Here is a 20,221-nt window from a genome sequence, read left to right on the forward strand (position 1 = left end):
ATTCCTGGGTCGGGAAGATCCTCTGAAGGAGGAAATGGCAACCCACTCCTGTATTCTTGCCTGGAAAATTCCGTGCACAGAGGAGACTGGCAGGCTACAGATCATGACGTCGCAAAGAGTCGGACACGACTGAAGCGAATGAGCACAGCACGGCGCCTCGAAATCCCTACTCTCCTGCAGGCTCATCCCTCAGGGGCAGTAGCCCCTCCTTTTCCTCTGTATTCCGAGGCTCTGGCTCAGCACGCTGGATCCAACGTGATCCCCCTCAATCCCCGCGCCCCCAGCCCCACGCCTCGCTGACAGCTTCACCCAACACAAAAAGTCCTCAGGTTATTTTATTGCCGGATAGAAGTCAGTTAATGCCCCTTGGACGCTCTCCCGTCCCGTGGCTGCGTCGTCTGCTGGGGGGTGGGGGGGCGCGAACCGCCTCGGGTCAGAGGTTCGTAGCTGCGCACTACCACCCGGGGCGCCACCACTTCCCCTCCCCGACGCCGGGCCAGCCGGGATCCTCGGCCCTCAGCCTTCGGTCGAGAGGGCGGGTCAGGAGGAGCAGCTCCTCGTCCGATGGAAGGGGAGGCTCTCGGGAAAGTGGCGAGAGACCCCCGCCACGACTCCCAGGCTTTGTCGCGCGCTCTGGAGGGGGTGCGGTGGGCCCCTATTCGGAGTAGCAGTAGGTCCCATAGGCCGCCTGCTGGGGTCTGGGGAAGCCGAAGCTGCGCACTCCGGGATCCGGGAGGCCCCCGCAGCGCGGCCGAGGCGTTGTGATGGGAAAGCGCACGCTGCCGTCCGCCAGCCAGCCGCCGTCGCATTGGTCCAGCCCGGAGAACTTCCAGGCGGCATAGAGGTGCCCGACCTTAGCCACCATGGCCCCGCGCCGCCTGCAGGCCGCGTGGGCTTCAGACAGCGTCAGCCGCCCAGGCACGAAGAACACGTGACCTGGGAACCGGAGCAGGTCACCGACTGACCGAGAGCAGGGCCGGCCGGGGCGTGGCGGAATTCAGACTCCCAGGGGGCAGAGTCGGGGTGGGGGAGAGGGGCAGGTGTGGATCGGTGGGTCCGAGCTTAGGTAGGAGGAGTGGGAGTACAGAGACTGGGGGTGCAGGTGAGGTTGCAAAAGACAGGCTGGAGGCTGGGTCGGCAGGGTGACGGAGGGGCGAGGCCTTCAAGAGACCACGGAGTTGGCCTGTAATCTCAAGCCTCTAGACTTCTACCTTCCCCGCCGCACTCTTGAGGCCAGAGTCCAGGCCCCGCTTGCCCCACCCCCCGCCTCATTCTCAGGTCGGATCCTCCTCTGTCCTGTGCAGGTCAGGCCCCGGCCCGTTCCGGAGGCGGAGGATGGCTCGCCCCGCCCCCTTACCTGACAGCGCGGAGGTGAAACAGAAGGCGTCGTAGCGGTCGCGCTTCAGGTCGCGGGGCCCGTAGCTGCGGATCCCGGGCCGACCTCGGCCACCGCAGGGAGCGCGCGCCGTGAGGACAGGGTAGCGCACGGAGCCCTCGAGTAGCCAGCCCGCGTTGCACCAGTCTAGACCCTCGGTCCACGCTGGCGGGAGATGACGGGGGAAGGAAGGAGGGTCGCGGGATTAAACGCGTCATGGGCGGGAGCCAAACCTGGAGTTCGCCTCCACTGGGGTCCAGGCGATAGCCCGGAGGGAGCCTGGGCGGTACCCGGACTCAGCCACTCACCCTGGTACAGCTGGGCGTAGGTGGCCAGACGTCCGTCCTGCTCCTCGCACGCCTGCTTCGCCTCGTAGTAATTGAACTGGTACCGGCCCCGGCTGGGCTGGTACGGAAACACCACACCTGGGAATGGGGGAGCAGACAGCCTGGAGAGGCCGGCAGAAGGAGAGGGGGAAGGAAGGGCGGTGCAACCTAGGAGAAAGGGCTGGGGGCTCCGGGAGCAAGGAAGGGGAGAGGCTAGAGAGGAGCCCCGGGAGACCTGAGACGAGACGGCAGAACCACCGCCAGAGAGGAAAGCGGCAGCAACAGAAGGGCCTCACCCTCCAGGCGCAGGGTCAGCGCCACGCTCTCGTCCTGGATGCCGTTGATGAGCTCACAGCGGTACCGGCCCTCGTCTTCCAGGCGCACGCCCGCGATGACCAGGGAGGCGTCCAGCCGATGCCCTCTTCGCATCCTGGCACGCCCCCCCAGGGGCCCGTAGCCCCGGGCGAGCAGTCCGTTGGTGATGAGGATGGGCGTTTCCCGGAGCTCCCCGGGCTCCACTTTGCTCCAGCGCACCTTGTAGCTGGGAGGCGGGGCGCCCAGGACGCAGGGCAGTGTGGTCGTGGCCCCACGACGAGAGTGAATGACCTCGTGGATGGGGGGCAGGAGGTAGTGGGGGCCAGGGTGGGGTGCTGAGCAGAGGGGACCACAGTGGCAGGAATCCCCTGACCCCCACTGCCCCAAGTGCCTGTCCAAACCAGCGTTCCCCAGACTCTCCCAAACGTCTCTCCATTGCTCACTCAGAAATGACTCTCAGTCCCTGAGGACCTCCAACAACCCTTCCCACTTTCCCCACCAATGTTCTCCAGATTCTGGGCCGAATTAAGGTCTTACCTTGGCCCCCCAGGGCTCTGTGGAAGGTGGTGAAGGCCCAAGGGAGAAGGAAGTGGCAGAGAGTGATCCTGCCTTGCATGATGGGAGTCAGCCCAGCACGGTCTGTGGGGCACAAGGTTGGGCATTCCTGAGCACTAAGGGAATGGGGTGGGGAGATGATGAACTCCCATCTGGATTCCTCAGAGGGGACTGTTCAGCTGGAAGCCAGGGCGGCAGATAGGGGCTGAAATTGTTAGCAAAGGAAGGTGATGGGGAAGGGGCAGCAACAAACTCTACTCACCCTCGCCCACCCCGCAGGCCTCCTGGGCCCATCCTTTTTCCTCTCTTGTCCCTTCAGTCAGCAGGTCCTGATTGAGCCTCCTCTACCTATCCATTTTCAGCACAAGTGCTACTCCCCAAGTCTTCCCTTCTGAATTGCCATCTCTGGTCTCTATCTTCACCCAACACCCATTCTCCATCTGAAGCCAGAGTAAATATGATCTTGTCACTCTCCTGCTTAAAGCAATGACTCCTCGTTGCCATGAGGATCAAATCCAGTGTCCTAACCCAACTTCCAAGGCTCTCTGTGATCCAGCCTCTCAGGGCACCTCCAACATTGCCTCCCTACCCCACTCCTCACCAGCTGTGCCCTCGGCACTACGCTCCAGACATGTTCTGGCTCCAACACAGTCTGAGTTCACCCTCACCTTCTTACAGGCAGTCAGTTTGGGCCTCACCTCCTCTGGGAAACCTTTCCTTTCACCCCCACTTCACACTGCAGTGCACTGTGATCTACCACTCTGGTTTTCCTACTGCTCTGGACTCGGAACTTTTTTCCTTAGAAGTATTTCTATTAGCAGCTAAATTAGCAGTGTGAATTTGAAAGTTAAATACATATGCATATGTAGACTACATCAGTGAGCTTTCCATTAATTATAATGTTATAAAGTATAAAATTATAAGGCTACTAAAAATTATTTTGAACACAGCTGTCTATTTCAGTAGTTGATTTCCCCCCTTCTTTATCTTATCTATTCTTTATCACTTTGGCCATTTTTTTAAATAATTGGGCTAAAGACCCTTTAATCTAGTTTCTATCCCCTTTTAAGATCTGATTCCTCTACGTCCTAATCACATGACTTTGAACAAGTTGCTTAACCTCTCTCTGCTTCAATTTCCTCATCAGTAAAATGTGGGAGATCGTTGCACACCTACCTCACTGAGTAGTTGTGGAGTTAGACGAAGTAACATACATTAAATGCTTAAATAGGTCCTGATATCTATGGATAATAAGTGCTATGTATATGCTAGCTGTTATCTGCAACTGCCGGCATAGTTTCTGGCACACAGTCGGTACTAAATAAATATATGTGTTAATGAAAGAGCTCACATGAAGGACTTTTGGGAAGAAGAGCAGGGACATGGCAAGAGGAAGGAAACTTTGAGGAGGACTCGGAAGGCCAACGAGCCAAGCTCCATCTTCCTGCAAATGAAGGTCAGAGCCAAGTATGCAGCAGAAGACAGAAGTTAGATGCAGAAAGGACTTCCCAATGGTTAAGAAGAAAAGCATCTGCAACAGGGAAGTCAGTGAGAGAACATGTCTCCTGTACAGGACAACCTGGTAAGCACCTGGTTGAGATAGTGGGAACTTTTAAGAGATAGTGGGAACTGAGATCAGTTGAGGGATCCATAGCAACCACAGCCAGCACCAACACATTAAAGTTAAATGTGCCTGAAACTGCTCTAAGCACTATTCAAGTACACTTTTATATTTACTCCCCTTAGCAATCCTATGAGTTAGGAATGGTTATGAATCCCAATTATACATGCTCAAAGGAGCTCCCATGTCAGGATTCTTGAATGAGGTCACACAGCTGTTAAGGGGAGGGGTTTTCTGGGGCTTGAATCCAGGCTTGACATGAGGTTCAAGCTCTTAGTCACTGGCCTGTGTTTCTCTACCTCAATGCAGGCACACACATTCCTTCTTCATGTCCCTTACAGAGAATGAGAGAGTGGCCAACAGCTCCAGTGCCTGCTCCCTGTTTTGTTTACACTTATAAAGCTTTGTTTAAGAGAAATATTCAAAATTTTTATGGGATACTTTTAGATATAATACAGATTTATTTCTCTGATAATTATTTTATGAACATTCTGATCAATAATATGCTATAAGATACTTTGACACTGACCTGTTAGAAGTGGGCCTCTTCACAGAGATGGCAGATGTAGTGATTGGCAGCTTTTTGTCCTGCTGGAGAAGGAGTTTCCAGTTGAAGGAGTTGCCTGGGCCCCGGAAGGTCCAAGCACTTAAGAGCCCCAGGACTTGGGCCCTTAATCAGTGTGGTCCTTTTGCACCTTTGAGGAAATGCTTCTGCCCTGAATTCAAAGAAGCCAAGGTACCAGAAACTCCCCCACTCATCATTCCACTAAGCCACGTTAAGTGACTCGGGTCCAGCTTTGTGACTGGGCACTGTGTCTGCAGTACTCACTGTCCTGGGCCCAGGGGAAGACACAGCATGAAAAAGGAACCCATGAAGAGGGATGGAGTGAAGGAGGCAACCCTGAAATATTGCAGACAGTGGGGTGCCTCGTTTCTTCCAGATGCTCTTGGACCAGAGAAGGGATGGATTGATTGGTGGGTATAAGGATGTTGGACTGCTGGGCAGGGGGATGAATTACAAATGAGGCTCAAAGATCTATGTGTAAAGTTCCAGCTGCCTCTGCTTTTCTATATGATCCTCCTCTAAGCAGCACCCCTCTCCCTCCCCCAACAGAGTCCTCACCTCTGCCCTCCGGCGCCTGGGTGCTCATTGCCTATGGGAAGAGGCTGTCAAGGTGGGAACCAGACTTCCAGGACCTCCACTTGCTTCAAGAAACCTGACCCCTTCTGTCCAGCCCCCTCTGTCATCTGTCTGTCCTTTCCTTCTCTGTCCCCTCCCCATCGGAAGCACAATTTCCCATTGTCTCCTTTTTTTCCCCTATTGTTGGATAACAGGGGCCCTTTCTTTATCCTCTGGGTAATGGCAACGAAATGTCAACAGCTGGGGATGTGGGATGCAGGACCGGCTGGCACACACCACCGGAAAAAGGGCCCGGGTAGGGGTGGGTTCAGAACAGGAAGTGACATCCCCAAGGAGAAGAAAATGGGGAGAGGGAGAGAGAAAGTTGGTGAGAAGGCTGAAATGGGATCTGCCTTAATACTCAAGCGTCAAGTCTCGAAAGAGATTTGGGGTAAGGCCAGGGAAGTGGCTGGGTGCCAAGGAGGGCAGAGTGACTAGTTAGCATTGCAATAGGAGAGGATGGAAATTAGAGAGTAAGGAGAATTTTTCTGTCTCTGGGAAGGACTTGGGAATTTCTGAGGATGGAAGGACTTGGGAAAGCTCTCAGAGAGGTCATTTTATTTGTTCCCTAGTTCCCCACCTCCTCCTTCAGCAGATGGATGAAGTTCTCAAGAGAAGGGAGATCCTTAACTTCCCCAAGTAGAGATTCACTTCTCTAAAATTCCCCTTATTAGGAAGTTCTTTCTGAAGTCTAAACTCCTACTAGATCTTAAGCTCATTTTTAAAACCTATTGAGAGAATTTACATACAACAAAGTGCAGATCATAAGTGTACAGCTCAATAATTTTGACATGTGTACACACCCTGGAACTACCCAGGCCCAGGTCAAGATATAGAATCTCTCCAATGCCCAGAATAGCCCATTTCTTTTTTGTAAGCTATCGATGCAAAGGGAGTGCTCTCTCTGTAAATAGCTATTTCGAAAAGTTTCAAGCTTCAAATTGCCTCTTGGCCTTCTTTTTCCTCTGCCACCCAACATCAGTGACTTCAAATGACTAATCCTACACTTTCAAAACTGGAGGGGACCTTGGCATCATTAGTGTCCTCATTTACCAGGTGGAAGGGAAAGTGACTTGTCCAAGACCACACAATGCAGTTGTTGACTCAAGCCTAGAATGTTCTGCTTCTCCAGCTGATTCCTCTTCCATTCCTTTCCTCAACCTTTGGAGTCAGCCTCCCAGCTACAAAGTCTCCCCTGCGGCCATATTTGACAGTATGGTGCCCACCAGGATGATGCTCTTTAGGGACTGGATTGACTGTCTTATCTCATTTCTCCATCCCTTCCTAAACCCTTTCCTATTCTTCCCAGAGAGAGGGACAAATGAGAAGAGACAAATAGCTGCCTGTCTCCTCTGCCAGGACACCCTGATCCCGTGCATCTGATTGGCTTCTGCCCAACACAAACAGCCTCCGCAGAGAGGGAGTATAAAAAGGCTCCACAGCCAGTGGTTATGCCCCTATTCTCCAGCTCACCTCTTTCTCCCATCACTTCTGAGTCATGGTTTGGAAGTCTCTGGTGTATAAATTCGTAAAAGGCTGAGTTTGGCAAGGAGGGAGGGTTAGAACTGTGATAGATGCCAAAGAACCCTTTGAGTATGGAATGAGAAAGGAACAGACCAGGAATAAATATACCCTGAATAACCAAACTGTGTTTAGTTTGCTCAAGGTCACACTCATTCTCAGTTCTCCCGGAAAGACACTGCGAGATAAGAATGGGGTAAGATTGCTCAGGCTTGAGATGGCATCTTTTCTAGCATCTTCTGAGGACAGGCCTTTGCCATTCTCACTGGGTACCAACCAGGATGAAGTGGAATCATTTAGAATGAGCCTGGAGTTCCGACACCTCTTTCCCTGACATCCTCAGGCTCAGCCTTCACCTTCCAGGCTCTTTTAGCTGACCAATTTGCTGGATCTTTGGTGATGGCAAGCAGGGGCCCAGTTTTCTATGGGATTGTTGCATGGAGGAGTGGACTGGAGGAGTTGGCAAAATGGTACTTTAGGGGGCATAGCAGAGAGGGACCAGGTGTACCTGGTGGGGCTTCCCTCTCCTTCCAATAGAATTTACATTCACACCCAACCGCTACCCCACTTCCCTGTCTCCCTGCAGCACTGTCTTCAGCAGACGTTGCAGGGCGGTCTCATGCTCTTCTCTGATGGCTCTCACCCTTGTCCTCCTGCCTGGGAGCCCCCAGGCCTCTCTTTTTTTCTAACCCAGGCTCAAGCCTTTTATGGGGCTGGATCCTAGCCGCACTGCAGGATGTTGTTGGGGGTGAACCTGGGGGACTCAGCCTTGTGGAAAGACATGTTTTCCTCTCAGGACACCTCAGCGTACTCTGAACGGTGTTTGTACTGTGGTTAGAGTCAAGGGTAGGAAGGAAGGGGAAGATGTGGTCCCTGCCCTTGTGGGGGACCTGCCAATCTGAAGGGGGCATGAGGCCACGTGGTCTAATGGGAAAAACTCTGAACCATGAATCAGGAAGCCTTCTCCAGATGCTGACTTCATATGAAGGTCTGCCGACCTCCTGGAGCTTCAGTCTCTGTAACTGTCAAATGGGCACCACACCTGCCCAAAGGGGCTGGCTGGTGTGAGGGTGATGGAGCAGCCTTCTACCAAGTGAAAGGCATGCTATGAATGATGTTCATTGTTACAACAGTTGGTTCAAGTTTGAAAAGGGTTAGAAAAGGGGAGAACAAGATGGGAAAGAGCTGAGACCCATTAGACCCACTCATCCTTGCACTAGCCACACCCTTCAAGAACAGGGGGGCCCCTCGTGGGGCTAGGGTCTGTCTAAACAGTGAGGGTGTCCCTCTTTATATTTCTTTCTTACTCTATTTGCATCTCTGTGCAGAATAGGAAGAGATCACCACCATGCCTCAGATGCCACATGGAGCCCTGATTGTGCCTCATCTCAGGCTGCTCAGCCCTGTTCCCTGTTTGTCACTCCAGCCCCTTGATTTGGGGCTCTTGAGAAGTGGACCCCACAAAGCCCACTTCAGTACTGATCAGAACCTAGAAATTAAAAATGAAGATGTCCAGAGGGAGCAGCTGGCTGACTCTAAAAGATCTTGGAAGACGGCAGTGGGGATGTCCTGTCCTCACCTCAACCTGGCAAATGCTCAGGTTTGTCAACCACCTCTATCCGTAAGGTGGGGTGGGGGGGGTGGGGCCAGAGTAGGGCTTTTCTGAAACCCCTCTTTTCTGAAGGGCTTCAGGATATAGAGAACTGTTTGAGCAACTCAGTAAATAAACTTGTGAAGGTCTTGACCTTATGAAGTGCTCAGTCTAGTGAACTAGCACCTATCTTAGATGCTCAGTTGCTGAGTTGTGCTTGACTCTTTGTGACCCCATGGACTGTAGCCCGCCAGGTTCCTCTGTCCATGGGATTTCCCAGGCAAGAATAGTGGAGTGGGTTGCCATTTCTTTCTCCAATCTCAGAGGTAAATGAGGGTAAAATAAAATGATGGAAAGTGCATAGAACAACAAAAAACAAATATCTAGAAGCTATTTTCATGGTTACTAAGATTTAACAAGATTTATATTTTACATATTACTAACCATGTTTCCTACCCATTCTATTTGTCACAGTCACTTCATGGTTATATTCAAGTGGACCTTCTTTTTTGGCTATGCTGAGTCTTAGTTGTGCCACTCAGGATCCTTGATCTTCATTGTGGCATGCAAAATATTTAGCTGCAGCATGTAGGGTCTAGTTCTTGGAGCAGGGATTGAACCTGGGCCCCCTGCACTGCGAGTGCAGAGTCTTAGCCACTGGACCACCAGGAAAGTCCAAGTGAGCCATTTAAATTGTATTTCTGTGGTATAGCCACCATGGAAAACACTATGGAGATTCCTCAAAAAACTAAAAATAGAGTTGCCAAATGATCCAGCAATCCTACTCCTGGGCAAATATCCAGAGAAAACTATAATTTGAGAATGTTCACTGTAGCACTGTTCACAATAGCCAAGACATAGAAGCAACCTAAATGTCCATCTACAGATGAACAGATAAAGGTGTGTTATATATATACAATGGAATATTACTCAGCCATTAAAAGAATGAAATAATGCCATTTGCAGCAACATAGATGAACATAGAGATTATCAAACTAAGTGAAGTCAGAAAGTGAAAGACAAATACCATATGTGAAGTCTAAAATATGACACAAATGAACTTATCTATGAAACAGAAGTAGACTCATGGACATAGAGAATAGATTTGTGGTTGCCAAGGGGGAGGAGGGTTGGGGAGGGAAGGATTGGGAGTTTGGTATTAGTAGATGCAAACTGTTACATGTAGGATGGATAAACAACAGAGTCCTACTGTACAGCATAGGGAACTATATTCAACAGCCTGTGATAACCCATAATGGAAAAGAATGTGATAAAGAATGTATATATGTGTGTAACTGAGTCACTTTGCTATACAGCAGAAATTAATACAACATTGTAAATCAACTCTACTTCAATAAAATTAATTTTGTTTAAAATTGTGTTTTTGACCTCTGCAAATTCCTTGAGTTCCCAAGTCCTCATTTTTATCATCCCTTCTCCTGCTCCCAGGCCTCAGGCTTGCTCTCTCAAATTCCTGCTTCTGTTCTCCTTTGAGCCAGCCTTGGTAGGATCTAACTCGATTTTGTACATAGTCTCACTCTCAGTCTCACGTGGCTCAAATTTAAGCCCAGAAATAAGAAGATTTGCAGGTATTAATCAACCATTCTCAGACCATTCTTAAGATCCTTTGGGGTCTTAAAAGAGTCAGATATGACTTGGTGAGTAAACCACCACAACCATGGTTAGTGGTTAACTTGATAAAATTGATAAAACAATAGGGTTTCATTGCCCAATAGAGAAATTAACCACAAAGGTATTTTGGTTCTATTGTCCTGGAAAATTGACCAATCATATCTATATTAGCAGTCTTATTTCAGTATTCCTTTTGTTTATTGACTGTATAAATTCCCTGTTTCTCAAATGCTCTTCAAAGCAGCTCCTTTGTCTTCTTATAGTTCCCTCATTAATGAGTTAAGTCAATCTTTAATGTGTGTTAACAAATAACTTAGAGAAATGTGTTTTTCCACTTCTCAACTTCCCTATATTGATGGCTGTTTTCCCTCCAACAGCAGATCCACTTGTACAACTAGCACAGGAGTGTCCTGATAGCCTGAACCTCTCTGAGGGTAGGCTTCTTTGTATCACCAGCCTGCAGAGGACCAGCAAATGCACGAGGAGGAAGTGGCGATTTGCCGCAAGAGTCCTCTACAGTGCCTTCTTGTAGTTAAGGCTACGAAGGCTGCTGCTCCAGTGGGCCACCATTGTTACAGCAACTCAATTTCATTAGCTACATCAGAGACATTATAATGCATCCATTGTGCTTCCTCCAGGAAGTCACCGCCTCCCCCAAATTTAACAGCTTTCTCACATGGCATATAGTAGGCATTCAGAAAATGTTGACTGAATAGATAGATAAAATTGAGGTCTTCTTTCTTTAATTTCTGTAAGCTTAATCAAAAGGCAGGGCATAATGCTTGAGTTTCACAGGCTCTGGAATTTGAGTGTCTGGAGATAAATCTCAGGCAAACTACTAGCTGGATAACATTAGGCAACTTACCTTCTCTTCATTGTTTTCATCTAAAAATGAGGATAATAACATCAATAATTAGAACTGAGCCTGACTCGTATTGGAGAAGGAAATGGGAACCCACTCCAGTATTCCTGCCTGGAAAATCCCATGGACAGAGGAGCTTGGTGGGCTCTAGTCCATGGGGTCGCAAAAGAGTTGGGTACTACTTAGCGACAAAAAATAACAAACTGACTCATATAATGCACTCAGTATATTTTAGTCCTTACTGTTGGTAAGGAGAAGAAGTGTCAAAGGGAACAGAACCAATCAAAACACAGATACTGATTGATTGATTCTAAGGGATTACCTCATCTTAAGAACACAAATACCATAAACGCATACAAGTCAGTGTTCCGCTTATTTTTATCACAAAATACAACAAAATTAATGCATGAACAGAATAAAAAAGAATTAAACTGCAAACAAAGGAATAAAATGAAAAGTAAAATCCTTCCTTCTTCTTACCTCCTCCTGGAGCAATTACACTATTGTTAAGCTTCTTCTGTAAATGCCCAGAAAGTTTTAAAGAAACTACAAGAATGCAGATAAATAGAAATATACATCAGGTATATATTCTTTTTAAAATCTATTTGAGATCATATTATACAAACTGTTCCCTACTTTGCTTTTTTTTTTTTTTTTTAGTTCTACCAGTTTATTGCTACCAACTCATCTCCCTCCACCCTCATGCACGCATGCTCAGTCATGTAACCCCATGGACTGCAGCCCACCAGGCTCCTCTGTCCATGGACTTTTCCAGGCAAGAATACTGGAGTGGGTTGCCATTTCCTTCTCCAGGGCCTACTTTGCTTTTTTTAACCTAATAATATGTTGTGAGCATCTGTTCCTATTAGTGCGTGACATAAAACTTCATTCTTTTCCATGTCTGCATAGTATTCCAGCTGTGATCCACACAGTCAAAGGCTCTCACATAGTAAAGCAGAAGTAGATGTTTTTCCATAATTCTCTTGCTTTCTTTATGATCTAATGAATGTTGGCAATTTGATCTCTGGTTCCTCTGCCTTTTCTAAACCCAGATTGTACATCTGGAAGTTCTTGGTACAAGAACTTCAGACTACTGAAGCCTAGCTTGAAGAATTTTGAACATAACCTTACACCTATGGGAAATGAACACAATTGTATGGTAGTTTGAACATTCATTGGCATTGCCCTTCTTTGGGATTGGAATGAAAACTGATGTTTTCCAGTCCTGTGGCCACTGATGGTTTTCAAAATTTGCTGACATATTGAGTGCAGCACTTTAACAGCATCAGTTTTTAACATTATTTTGAAATAGCTAAGCTGGAATTCCATCACCTCCACTAGCTTTGTTCATAGTGATGCTTCCCAAGGCCCACTTGACTTCACACTTTAGGATGTCTAACTGTAGGTGGGTGATCACACCATCATGATTAGCCAGGTCATTAAGACCTTTTTTTAAATATATATATATTTCTGTTTATTCTTGCCATCTCTTCTGGTTCTGTTAGGTCCTTACCATTTTTGTCCTTTATCATATCCATTCTTGCATGATATGTGACTGTGTGGATCACAACAAATTGTGGAAAATTCTCAAGATATGGTTTACCATATAACCCTACCAGTCTCCTGAGAAATTTATATGCAGGTCAAGAAGTAACAGTTAGAACCTTACATGGAACAATGGACTGGTTCAAAATTGGGAAAGGAATACGACAAAGCTATATATTGTCACCTTGCTTATTTAACTTCTATGCAGAGTACATCATGTGAAATGCTGGGCTGGTTGAATCACAAGCTGGAATCAAGACTGCTGGGTAAATATTAACAACCACAGAAATGCAGATGATGCCACTCTACTGGAAGAAAGTGAAGAGGAACTAAAGAGCCTCTTGATGAGGATAAAAGAGGAGAGTGAGAAAGCTGGTTTAAAACTCAACATTCAAAAATCTAATATCATGGCATCTTTTCCCATCATTTCATGGCAAATAGAAGCGGGAAAAGTGGAAGTAGTAACAGATTTCATTTTCTTGAGCTCTGAAGTCACTGCTAACATTGACTGCGGCCATGAAATTAAGACACTTGCTCCTTGGAAGAAAAGCTATGACAAACCTGGACAGCATATTAAAAAGAAAAGATATCACTTTGTGACAAAGGTCCATATAGTCAAAATTATGGTTTTCCCAGTAGTCATATACAGATGTGAGAGTTGGACCATAAAAAAGGCTGAGCAATGCTTTTGAATTGTGTGGTTCTGGAGAAGACTCTTGAGAGTCCCTCAGACTGCAAGGAGATCAAACCAATCAATCCTAAGTGAAATCAAGCCTGAATATTCATTGGAAGGACTGACACTAAAGCTGAAGCTCCAATACTTTGGCCACCTGATGTGAAGAACCAGCTCATTGGAAATGACCCTGATGCTGGGAAAGACTGAGGGCAGGAAAACGAGATGACAGAGGATAAAATAGTTGGATGGCATCATAGAGTCAATGGACATGAGATTGAACAAACTCCAGGAGATAATGAAGGACAGGGAAGCCTGGTGTGCTGCAGTCCATGGGGTCACAAAGTATCAAACACAACTGAGTGACTGAACAACAACAAAGCCATATATAAAATAAAGAGCCAGTGGAAATTTGCTGTGTGATGCAGGGAGCTCAACCCCATGCTCTGTGACAGCTTAAAGGGGTAGGATGGGATGAGAGGTGGGAAGGAGGTTCAAAAGGAAGGGGACATGTGTATACTTACAGCTGATTCATGTTGATGCATGGCAGAAATCAACACAACATTGTAAAACAATTATCCGCCAATTAAAAATAAATAAATTTTAAAAAGTGAAGCCAGAATGAGTCATAGAATAACAATTTTTAAATTGGAGAACCACTTTTATTGCTTTCTTAAAAACTGATCCCACAATGAGGCACTTAATTGCAGACAATTTAACAAACATAAAAACATTTAAAAATGAAAATCCCTCTTAATCCTACAAACAATTAAATTTTTACATTTTGTTGTCTGTCCTTCCAAATTTTCAAGGCATTTTTGTTTCTTACGTTGTTTTGACTTTTTTCATGATTTATGCAATACACCGCAGAGCCAGCAGGTGGCGAGAGAAGGCTGCATTACCGGCACCGACAGGCCCTGCAGAGCGCTGGACTCCGCGCTCAGCTGGCGTCCTGTGCCCTGCTGGAAAATCACCATTTGTTTAAGGCGGAGAACATTCTGAGATGGGAATGCTACAGCAGAGGCTTTAAAGTTCTGGGGGCGTCTACCAGACTCAGAGCGCCCTTCAGACTCTTGCTTGCCAAGGCTTAGCTAAGCTTCAGTTCAGAGAGAGAGTCCCAATTTCTCAGTGTTTTCCTTCTTGATATTTGCGGCAGCAGTGTCAAAGGAATGAGGTGTTTCTCTTTTCAGCTCAGTCCTTTTTCCTACCTCTACTCCCACTCATGTTGGTGTCTTTCATACTTCCCCCGTTCAGAAATTTTTCCATGGCATTTTTGCTGAAATTTTTCCATTTCATTTTTTAAATATAAAAAACAACCCAAGTTGGAAGTATCTGCTGTCTTGAAAACTTGACTCCTCTAGGCTGACTCTAGAAGTGGCAGCAAGCACTAGAGAGGAAAGAAGACCTCTTAGATGGTTCTCTCCCTCATCCATTCTCCCCACCCCCCACCACAACCAGCATGGACAGGCTCTGGGGTGTTCAAGCCCCTTCACAGAAGGAGACACTGAGGCCAGGGAGAGACAGAGACGAGAACTACAGGGACAGTGATGCCGGACTCAGAGCAAGGTCTTGATCCAGACTGGAGAGAAGCATGGTACCAAGGAGCAGTGGCAGTGATGATTCAAAGAGAAATAAATGTTTGTTAAGCAGAACACACACTAAACTGTGTCAAAGAACAACCGCCTGTGGCTGAGACCATTCCATTTCCTTTTTCTGTGCCGACTGGCCCCCAGGTTCAGTTCAGTTCAGTCAGTTCAGTCGCTCAGTCGTGTCCGACTCTTTGCGACCCCATGAATCGCAGTACGCCAGGCCTCCCTGTCTATCACCAACTCCCGGAGTCCACCCAAACCCATGTCCATCGAGTTGGTGATGCCATCCAACCATCTCATCCTCTGTCGTCCTCTTCTCCTCCTTCCCCCAATCCTTCCCAGCATCAGGGTCTTTTCCAATGAGTCAACTCTTCACAGGAGGTGGCCAAAGTATTGGAGTTTCAGCTTCAACATCAGTCCTTCCAAAATAGGGAAGATTATGTACAGAGATTAGGCTGAGAATCAAATATATTGATGTTTGTGAAAATATTTCAAACTGTAAACCACTGTTTTAAATAAAATCCACCATTTTTAAATAGCAGAGCACTCTACACAAGAAATTGTATTAATTTTATTGTTATAAATTCCAAATGGTTAATGGAGTAGGAAAATTAGAAACTGCCTAGGCCTGAAGATTAGGAAATACTATCAGCCTAAAGAAAAACTCTAAGAGACAGACAGAAAAATAATATTATGTTAGGGAATTCCCTGGTGGTCCAGTGGTTAGGACTCTTCGCTTTTACTACTGGAGGGCTGTTGGTTCAATCCTTGGTGGGAGAAATAACATCCCCAAAGCCTTGCAGCACAGTCAAACCGCACACACACACACATTATACTAGATAAACACTGTCAATATTTGTGATACAAACTTTTTAAAAATCCCCCTACGATAGTTGCAACCACAAGTTCTTTTCTCTTCCCTCAATCTTGCAGTTCAGTAATAGAATAAATAAATAAATGAGAAGAGGTGGAGGAAAATGTTACACAAGTTTATGCACCAAAGGTATTTGTTAGCAGAGTATGATTTTTATGACATTGTGCACTGACTTAAGAATAAAGAAAAATAATCCAATACCTAGTTTTTAGAATTTCTTTCTGCTCCAGAAATTTAGAAAGGAATTCAAGTGTTGGTCATCTCAGGGCCACACTGACCTCCTCTTGAAGATCCCCCTGTTAACAATCATGAAAAAAGTGAAAGTGCTAGTTGCTCAGTTGTGTCCGACTCTTTGCGATCCCAGGGACAGTAGTCTGCCAGGCTCCTCTGTCCATGGAATTCTGCAGGCAAGAATATTGGAGTGGGTAGCCATTCCCTCCTCCAATCATATTTCTCCTTATTTTCATACGAAGTTCCTTAGCACCAAGAAACTATGATTTGTATCCATTTGCTATTTTAAAGTTATTTTTCCTGATAAAATAGGTTAATTGTAGTAAAACTGAAATTCAGAAAAAAGTTATAAAGAAAGGAACACACCCACAGTTCTTTCATCTCAGAACAACTGCCTATAACATGTTAGCATTCTTCTCTTGTTCTTTTACTGTATATATGAATTTTTTTAAAAGATAATTCACATACCATCAAATTTACCCTTTTAAAGTGTACAGTTCAGGGAGTTTTAATATGTTCCCAAGTTTAGCCATCACCACTGATTCCAGAACATGTCATCAACCCCAAAAGAAACCCTGTATCCGTTAGTAGTCACTCCATTTTCCTCTTCCCCATTGACCTATGTCAATGGATTTGCCTACTCAGACATGGCATGTAGATGGAATTAAACAGTATGTGGCCTTTTCTGTCTGGTTTCTTTCACTTAGTATATTTTCATAGTTTATCCATGTTGTAGAATGTAGTAATACCCTATTCCTTTTGATGACTGAATGATATTCCACTGTGAATTTACCACATTTTGTTTATCTGTTCATCAGTTGAGAGACATTTGGATTTTTTCCACTTTTAAACTATTATTATAAATAGTGCTTCTATGAACATTTGTGTACAAGTTTTGTACAGACATATGTCTCCAGTTCTCTTGGGTGTATACCTAACAGCAGGATTGCTGGGTGATACAGTAATTCTACATTTAACTTTTGGAGGAACTTTCAAACTGTTTCCCAAGGCAGTTGCAGTATTTTACCTTCCCACCAGCAGTGGATGAGGGTTCCAATTTCTTCACATCTTCACCAACACTTGTTATTGTTTATTTTAAAAATTACAATTATCCAGGACTTCCCTGATGATCTAGTAGTTAAGACTCTGTGCTCCCAATGCAGGGGGCACAGGTTCAATCCTTGGTTGGGGAACTAAGATCCCACATGCCTCTTGGCCAAAATACCAAAACATAAAACAAAAGGAATACTGCAGAAAATTCAGTAAAGATTTTAAAGATGGTCCACATTTTTAAAAAAAGTCTTAAATTACAATTATCCTAGCATGTGTGAAATGATACCGCATGGTGGTTTTCACTTGTGTTTCTCTGATAACTAGTGATGTTGGGCATCTTCATGAGCTTATTAGCCATTTGCAAATAATCTTTGGAGAAACGTGTATCCAAATCTTTTACCCATTTAAAATTTACAAATATTTTCTTCCATTCTGTAGAGAAATGTTTTACTTTTTTCTTTCTTTTTTTTCCAGCTGTGCTGCAACACTTGTGGGATCTCACTTCCCTGACCAGGGATTGAACCCCAGGCCATGGTAGAATCCTAACCCCTAGGCCACCGGGGAAACTTCTTCTTTTTATTTCTTTATGGTGTCTTTTGGAGCACACAAGTTTTAACTTTGATGAAGTCCAATTTATCTATTTTTTTTCTTTGGTTGCTTGTACCTTTGGATTCATTCTAAGAAACTATTGTTTAATCCAAAGTTATGAAAATTTACATCTATACCTTAAGAGTTTTAGAGGTTTCACTCTAACATTAGGTTTTTGATTCATTTTGAGTTAATTCTTGCACATGATGTGAGGTAGGGGTCCAACTTCATTTTTTGGCATGTGGCTATCCCATTGTCTTAGTACCATTTGTTGAAAAGACTTTTCTCTCCTCATTAAATTGTTTTTGCATTCTTGTGGAAAATTAATTGTCCATAAATGTATGGATTTATTTCTGGACCCTCATTTCTGTTCTATTGATCTTCATATCAAGCCTGTGCCAGAACCATAGTCTTGATGATTATAACTTTGTAGTAAGTTTGGAAATTAGGAATTGTTAGTCCTTCAACTTTGCTCATTTTCAAGAAAAAGGACCCTGGCATTTCCACTTGAATTTTCAAATCAACTTGTTAACTGATGCAAAAATCCAGCTAGGATTTTGATAGAGATTGTGCTGAATCTGTAGATCAATTTGGAGAGTCAGTTCAGTTCAGTTCAGTCGCTGAATCATGTCCGACTCTTTGTGACCCCATGGACTGCAGCACGCCAGGCCTCCCTGTTCATCACCAACTCCGTAGTTTACCCAAACTCATGTCCATTGAGTTGGTGACGCCATCCAACCATCTCATCCTCTGTCATCCCCTTCTCCTCCTGCCCTCAATCTTTCCCAGCATCAGGGTCTTTTCCAAGAGTCAGTTCTTCTCGTCAGGTGGCCAAAGTACTGGAGCTTCAGTTTCAGCATTAGTCCTTCTAATGAATATTCAAGGTTGATTTCCTTTAGGATTGACTGGGGACTCTGAAGAGTCTTCTCCAACACCACAGTTTGAAAGCATCAATTCTTCGGCACTCAGCCTTCTTTATAGTCCAACTCTCACATCCATACATGACTATTGGAAAAATCATAGCCTTGACTATATAGACCTTTACAGGAAAGTGATGTCTCTGCTTTTTAATATGCAGTCTAGTTTTGTCATAACTTTTCTTCCAAGTAGCAAGTGTCTTTTAACTTCATGGCTGCCGTCATTGTCCGCAGTGATTTTGGAGTCCAAGAAAATAAAGTCTGTCACTGTTTCCATTTTTTTCCCCATCTATTTGCCATGAATTGATGGGACCCAATGCCATGATCTTAGTTTTCTGAATGTTCAATTCAACAAATTAGGGCCATTAGGTTTTCAGAATGGCCGACAAAGAGTATGCTGAACAGAAATTGTGGACTGAAAAGGGCCCTTGCCCTATTCATGAGTTTTCAAACTTCTTTTATGACCACAGCATAATATGTAATATTAGATAGACAGGGGAGATAGAGTGAGGAAATGGTGGAAATTGAAACCTTATCTATGGAATTTTCTAGTGGCCCCTGAGACAATACAATAAAACCAAGTTTGTAAAGATGATTGCACTAGTCCAATATTCTAATTTTATAGACCAGGGAAAGGGTGCTCTTGAGCAGGAAAAGGACTCAGATCTGACTGCCATTCACGGAATGTTCTTCTATTGAATCCAACCTCTGAACAGAATATTTGAAGCATTCCACATCACTTACGAAAGCATCTAAAAGCTCACTAACCAAGATCCATTGTTTAAAGTATTGTTCCCATGTAGCATATTTTAAAAGTAAAATTAATTTCATGTAAAAAAAAAAACTTTCTAGAATGAGGTAGTATGACGTACTGAGCAATTGTGACAAAGCTTGAGTGAAATGGCAGCTTTTCTCTTTGAAGATCCTGGGGGTGGGGCGGCGCTAAGTTACCGTAAATATTGATATAGGGACGCAAATAAGGGGGAAACTCCTTTTCCCTTCAGATTTTAGTTCCTGGGTGGCTCAGTGGACCCTAAGAACACTGTGGGGATGGGAGGATGTGCAACCGCTCTTGCTGACTTCTTTGCAATATGTTCTTTCCCTCTCCTGCTCAATGGATTTTCATACTTACAAGGCAAGTCTGAACTCCTCAACCTGTCATGCATTCCGGGATTTTGCCTCTCCAGTCCCACTCGAGCTTCCAGCTTTGCTTGGGCTAGACAAAGTGCTCCTCGAAGTCAGAGCTCGTGTCTTATGCATCTTTGTATCACCAGTACCAAAGAACAGGTCCTGGCACACAGTAGTGAATCAAAATGTGTTTGATGAACCTATTGAAACCTCTTACCTCTAGGATTTTATTTAAAAAAAAAAAAAAAACTGTCCCCGCAGGCTGAGTATTCATCCCCCGAATTATTAATCACCTCAGAGGTACTACCTCCTCTGCCTCCAGGAATCTCTCAGGCCACTCTCAATGCTTTCACCTAAAATTTTCCTTTCTCGTATTTGTGCCTGGGACTAGTCAATGTCGGACCTAAAGCTATTCTCCGCACCCCAATAGAGCCAGGTAGGACTGAAGTCCCTTAGCTGCTCAAGGCCTGCTGGGAGGCAATAAGTAGAATACCTCTCGAATCTCCAGAAATGGGCTTGCTCTGGGGCTGAGTTTCTATGGCAACCATACGGCAAGCCGGACTCTCAGATACACTTTCTCTGGCGACCACAGAGACGCAGTTTCAGTGTGCATCTCTATGGTTTCCACAGCCTAGAAGGGTCGAA

The 20,221-nt window shown here is 45.4% G+C and overlaps 1 protein-coding gene across 3 annotated transcripts; it reads right to left on the reverse strand.

Moving 5' to 3' along the window:
* Nucleotides 1-318: 318 nt before the first annotated feature.
* Nucleotides 319-20,190, reverse strand: HAPLN2 (hyaluronan and proteoglycan link protein 2). Of its 3 annotated transcripts, none has more exons than XM_081494184.1 (8): nt 20,070-20,190; nt 19,581-19,738; nt 4,722-4,783; nt 2,554-2,655; nt 1,998-2,351; nt 1,684-1,800; nt 1,358-1,540; nt 319-936 (listed from the first exon to the last, which is right to left on the reverse strand). In XM_081494184.1, the coding sequence occupies exons 4-8, from the start codon at nt 2,630-2,632 to the stop codon at nt 656-658; spliced, it is 1,014 nt and encodes a 337-aa protein (XP_081350310.1). In that variant the 5' UTR covers nt 2,633-2,655; nt 4,722-4,783; nt 19,581-19,738; nt 20,070-20,190; the 3' UTR covers nt 319-655. The 3 variants fall into 3 exon arrangements, with proteins under 3 accessions (XP_081350310.1, XP_081350309.1, XP_081350308.1); XM_081494183.1 differs by having other exon boundaries at nt 19,870-20,190; XM_081494182.1 differs by lacking the exons at nt 19,581-19,738; nt 20,070-20,190 and adding an exon at nt 5,316-5,435.
* Between the last annotated feature and the right edge of the window lie 31 nt (nt 20,191-20,221).

The sequence above is a fragment of the Giraffa tippelskirchi genome, chromosome 5 (assembly GCF_054371585.1).
Source record: "Giraffa tippelskirchi isolate mGirTip1 chromosome 5, T2T-mGirTip1v1.2.pri, whole genome shotgun sequence".
In the NCBI taxonomy this organism is placed as follows: Eukaryota; Metazoa; Chordata; class Mammalia; order Artiodactyla; family Giraffidae; genus Giraffa; species Giraffa tippelskirchi.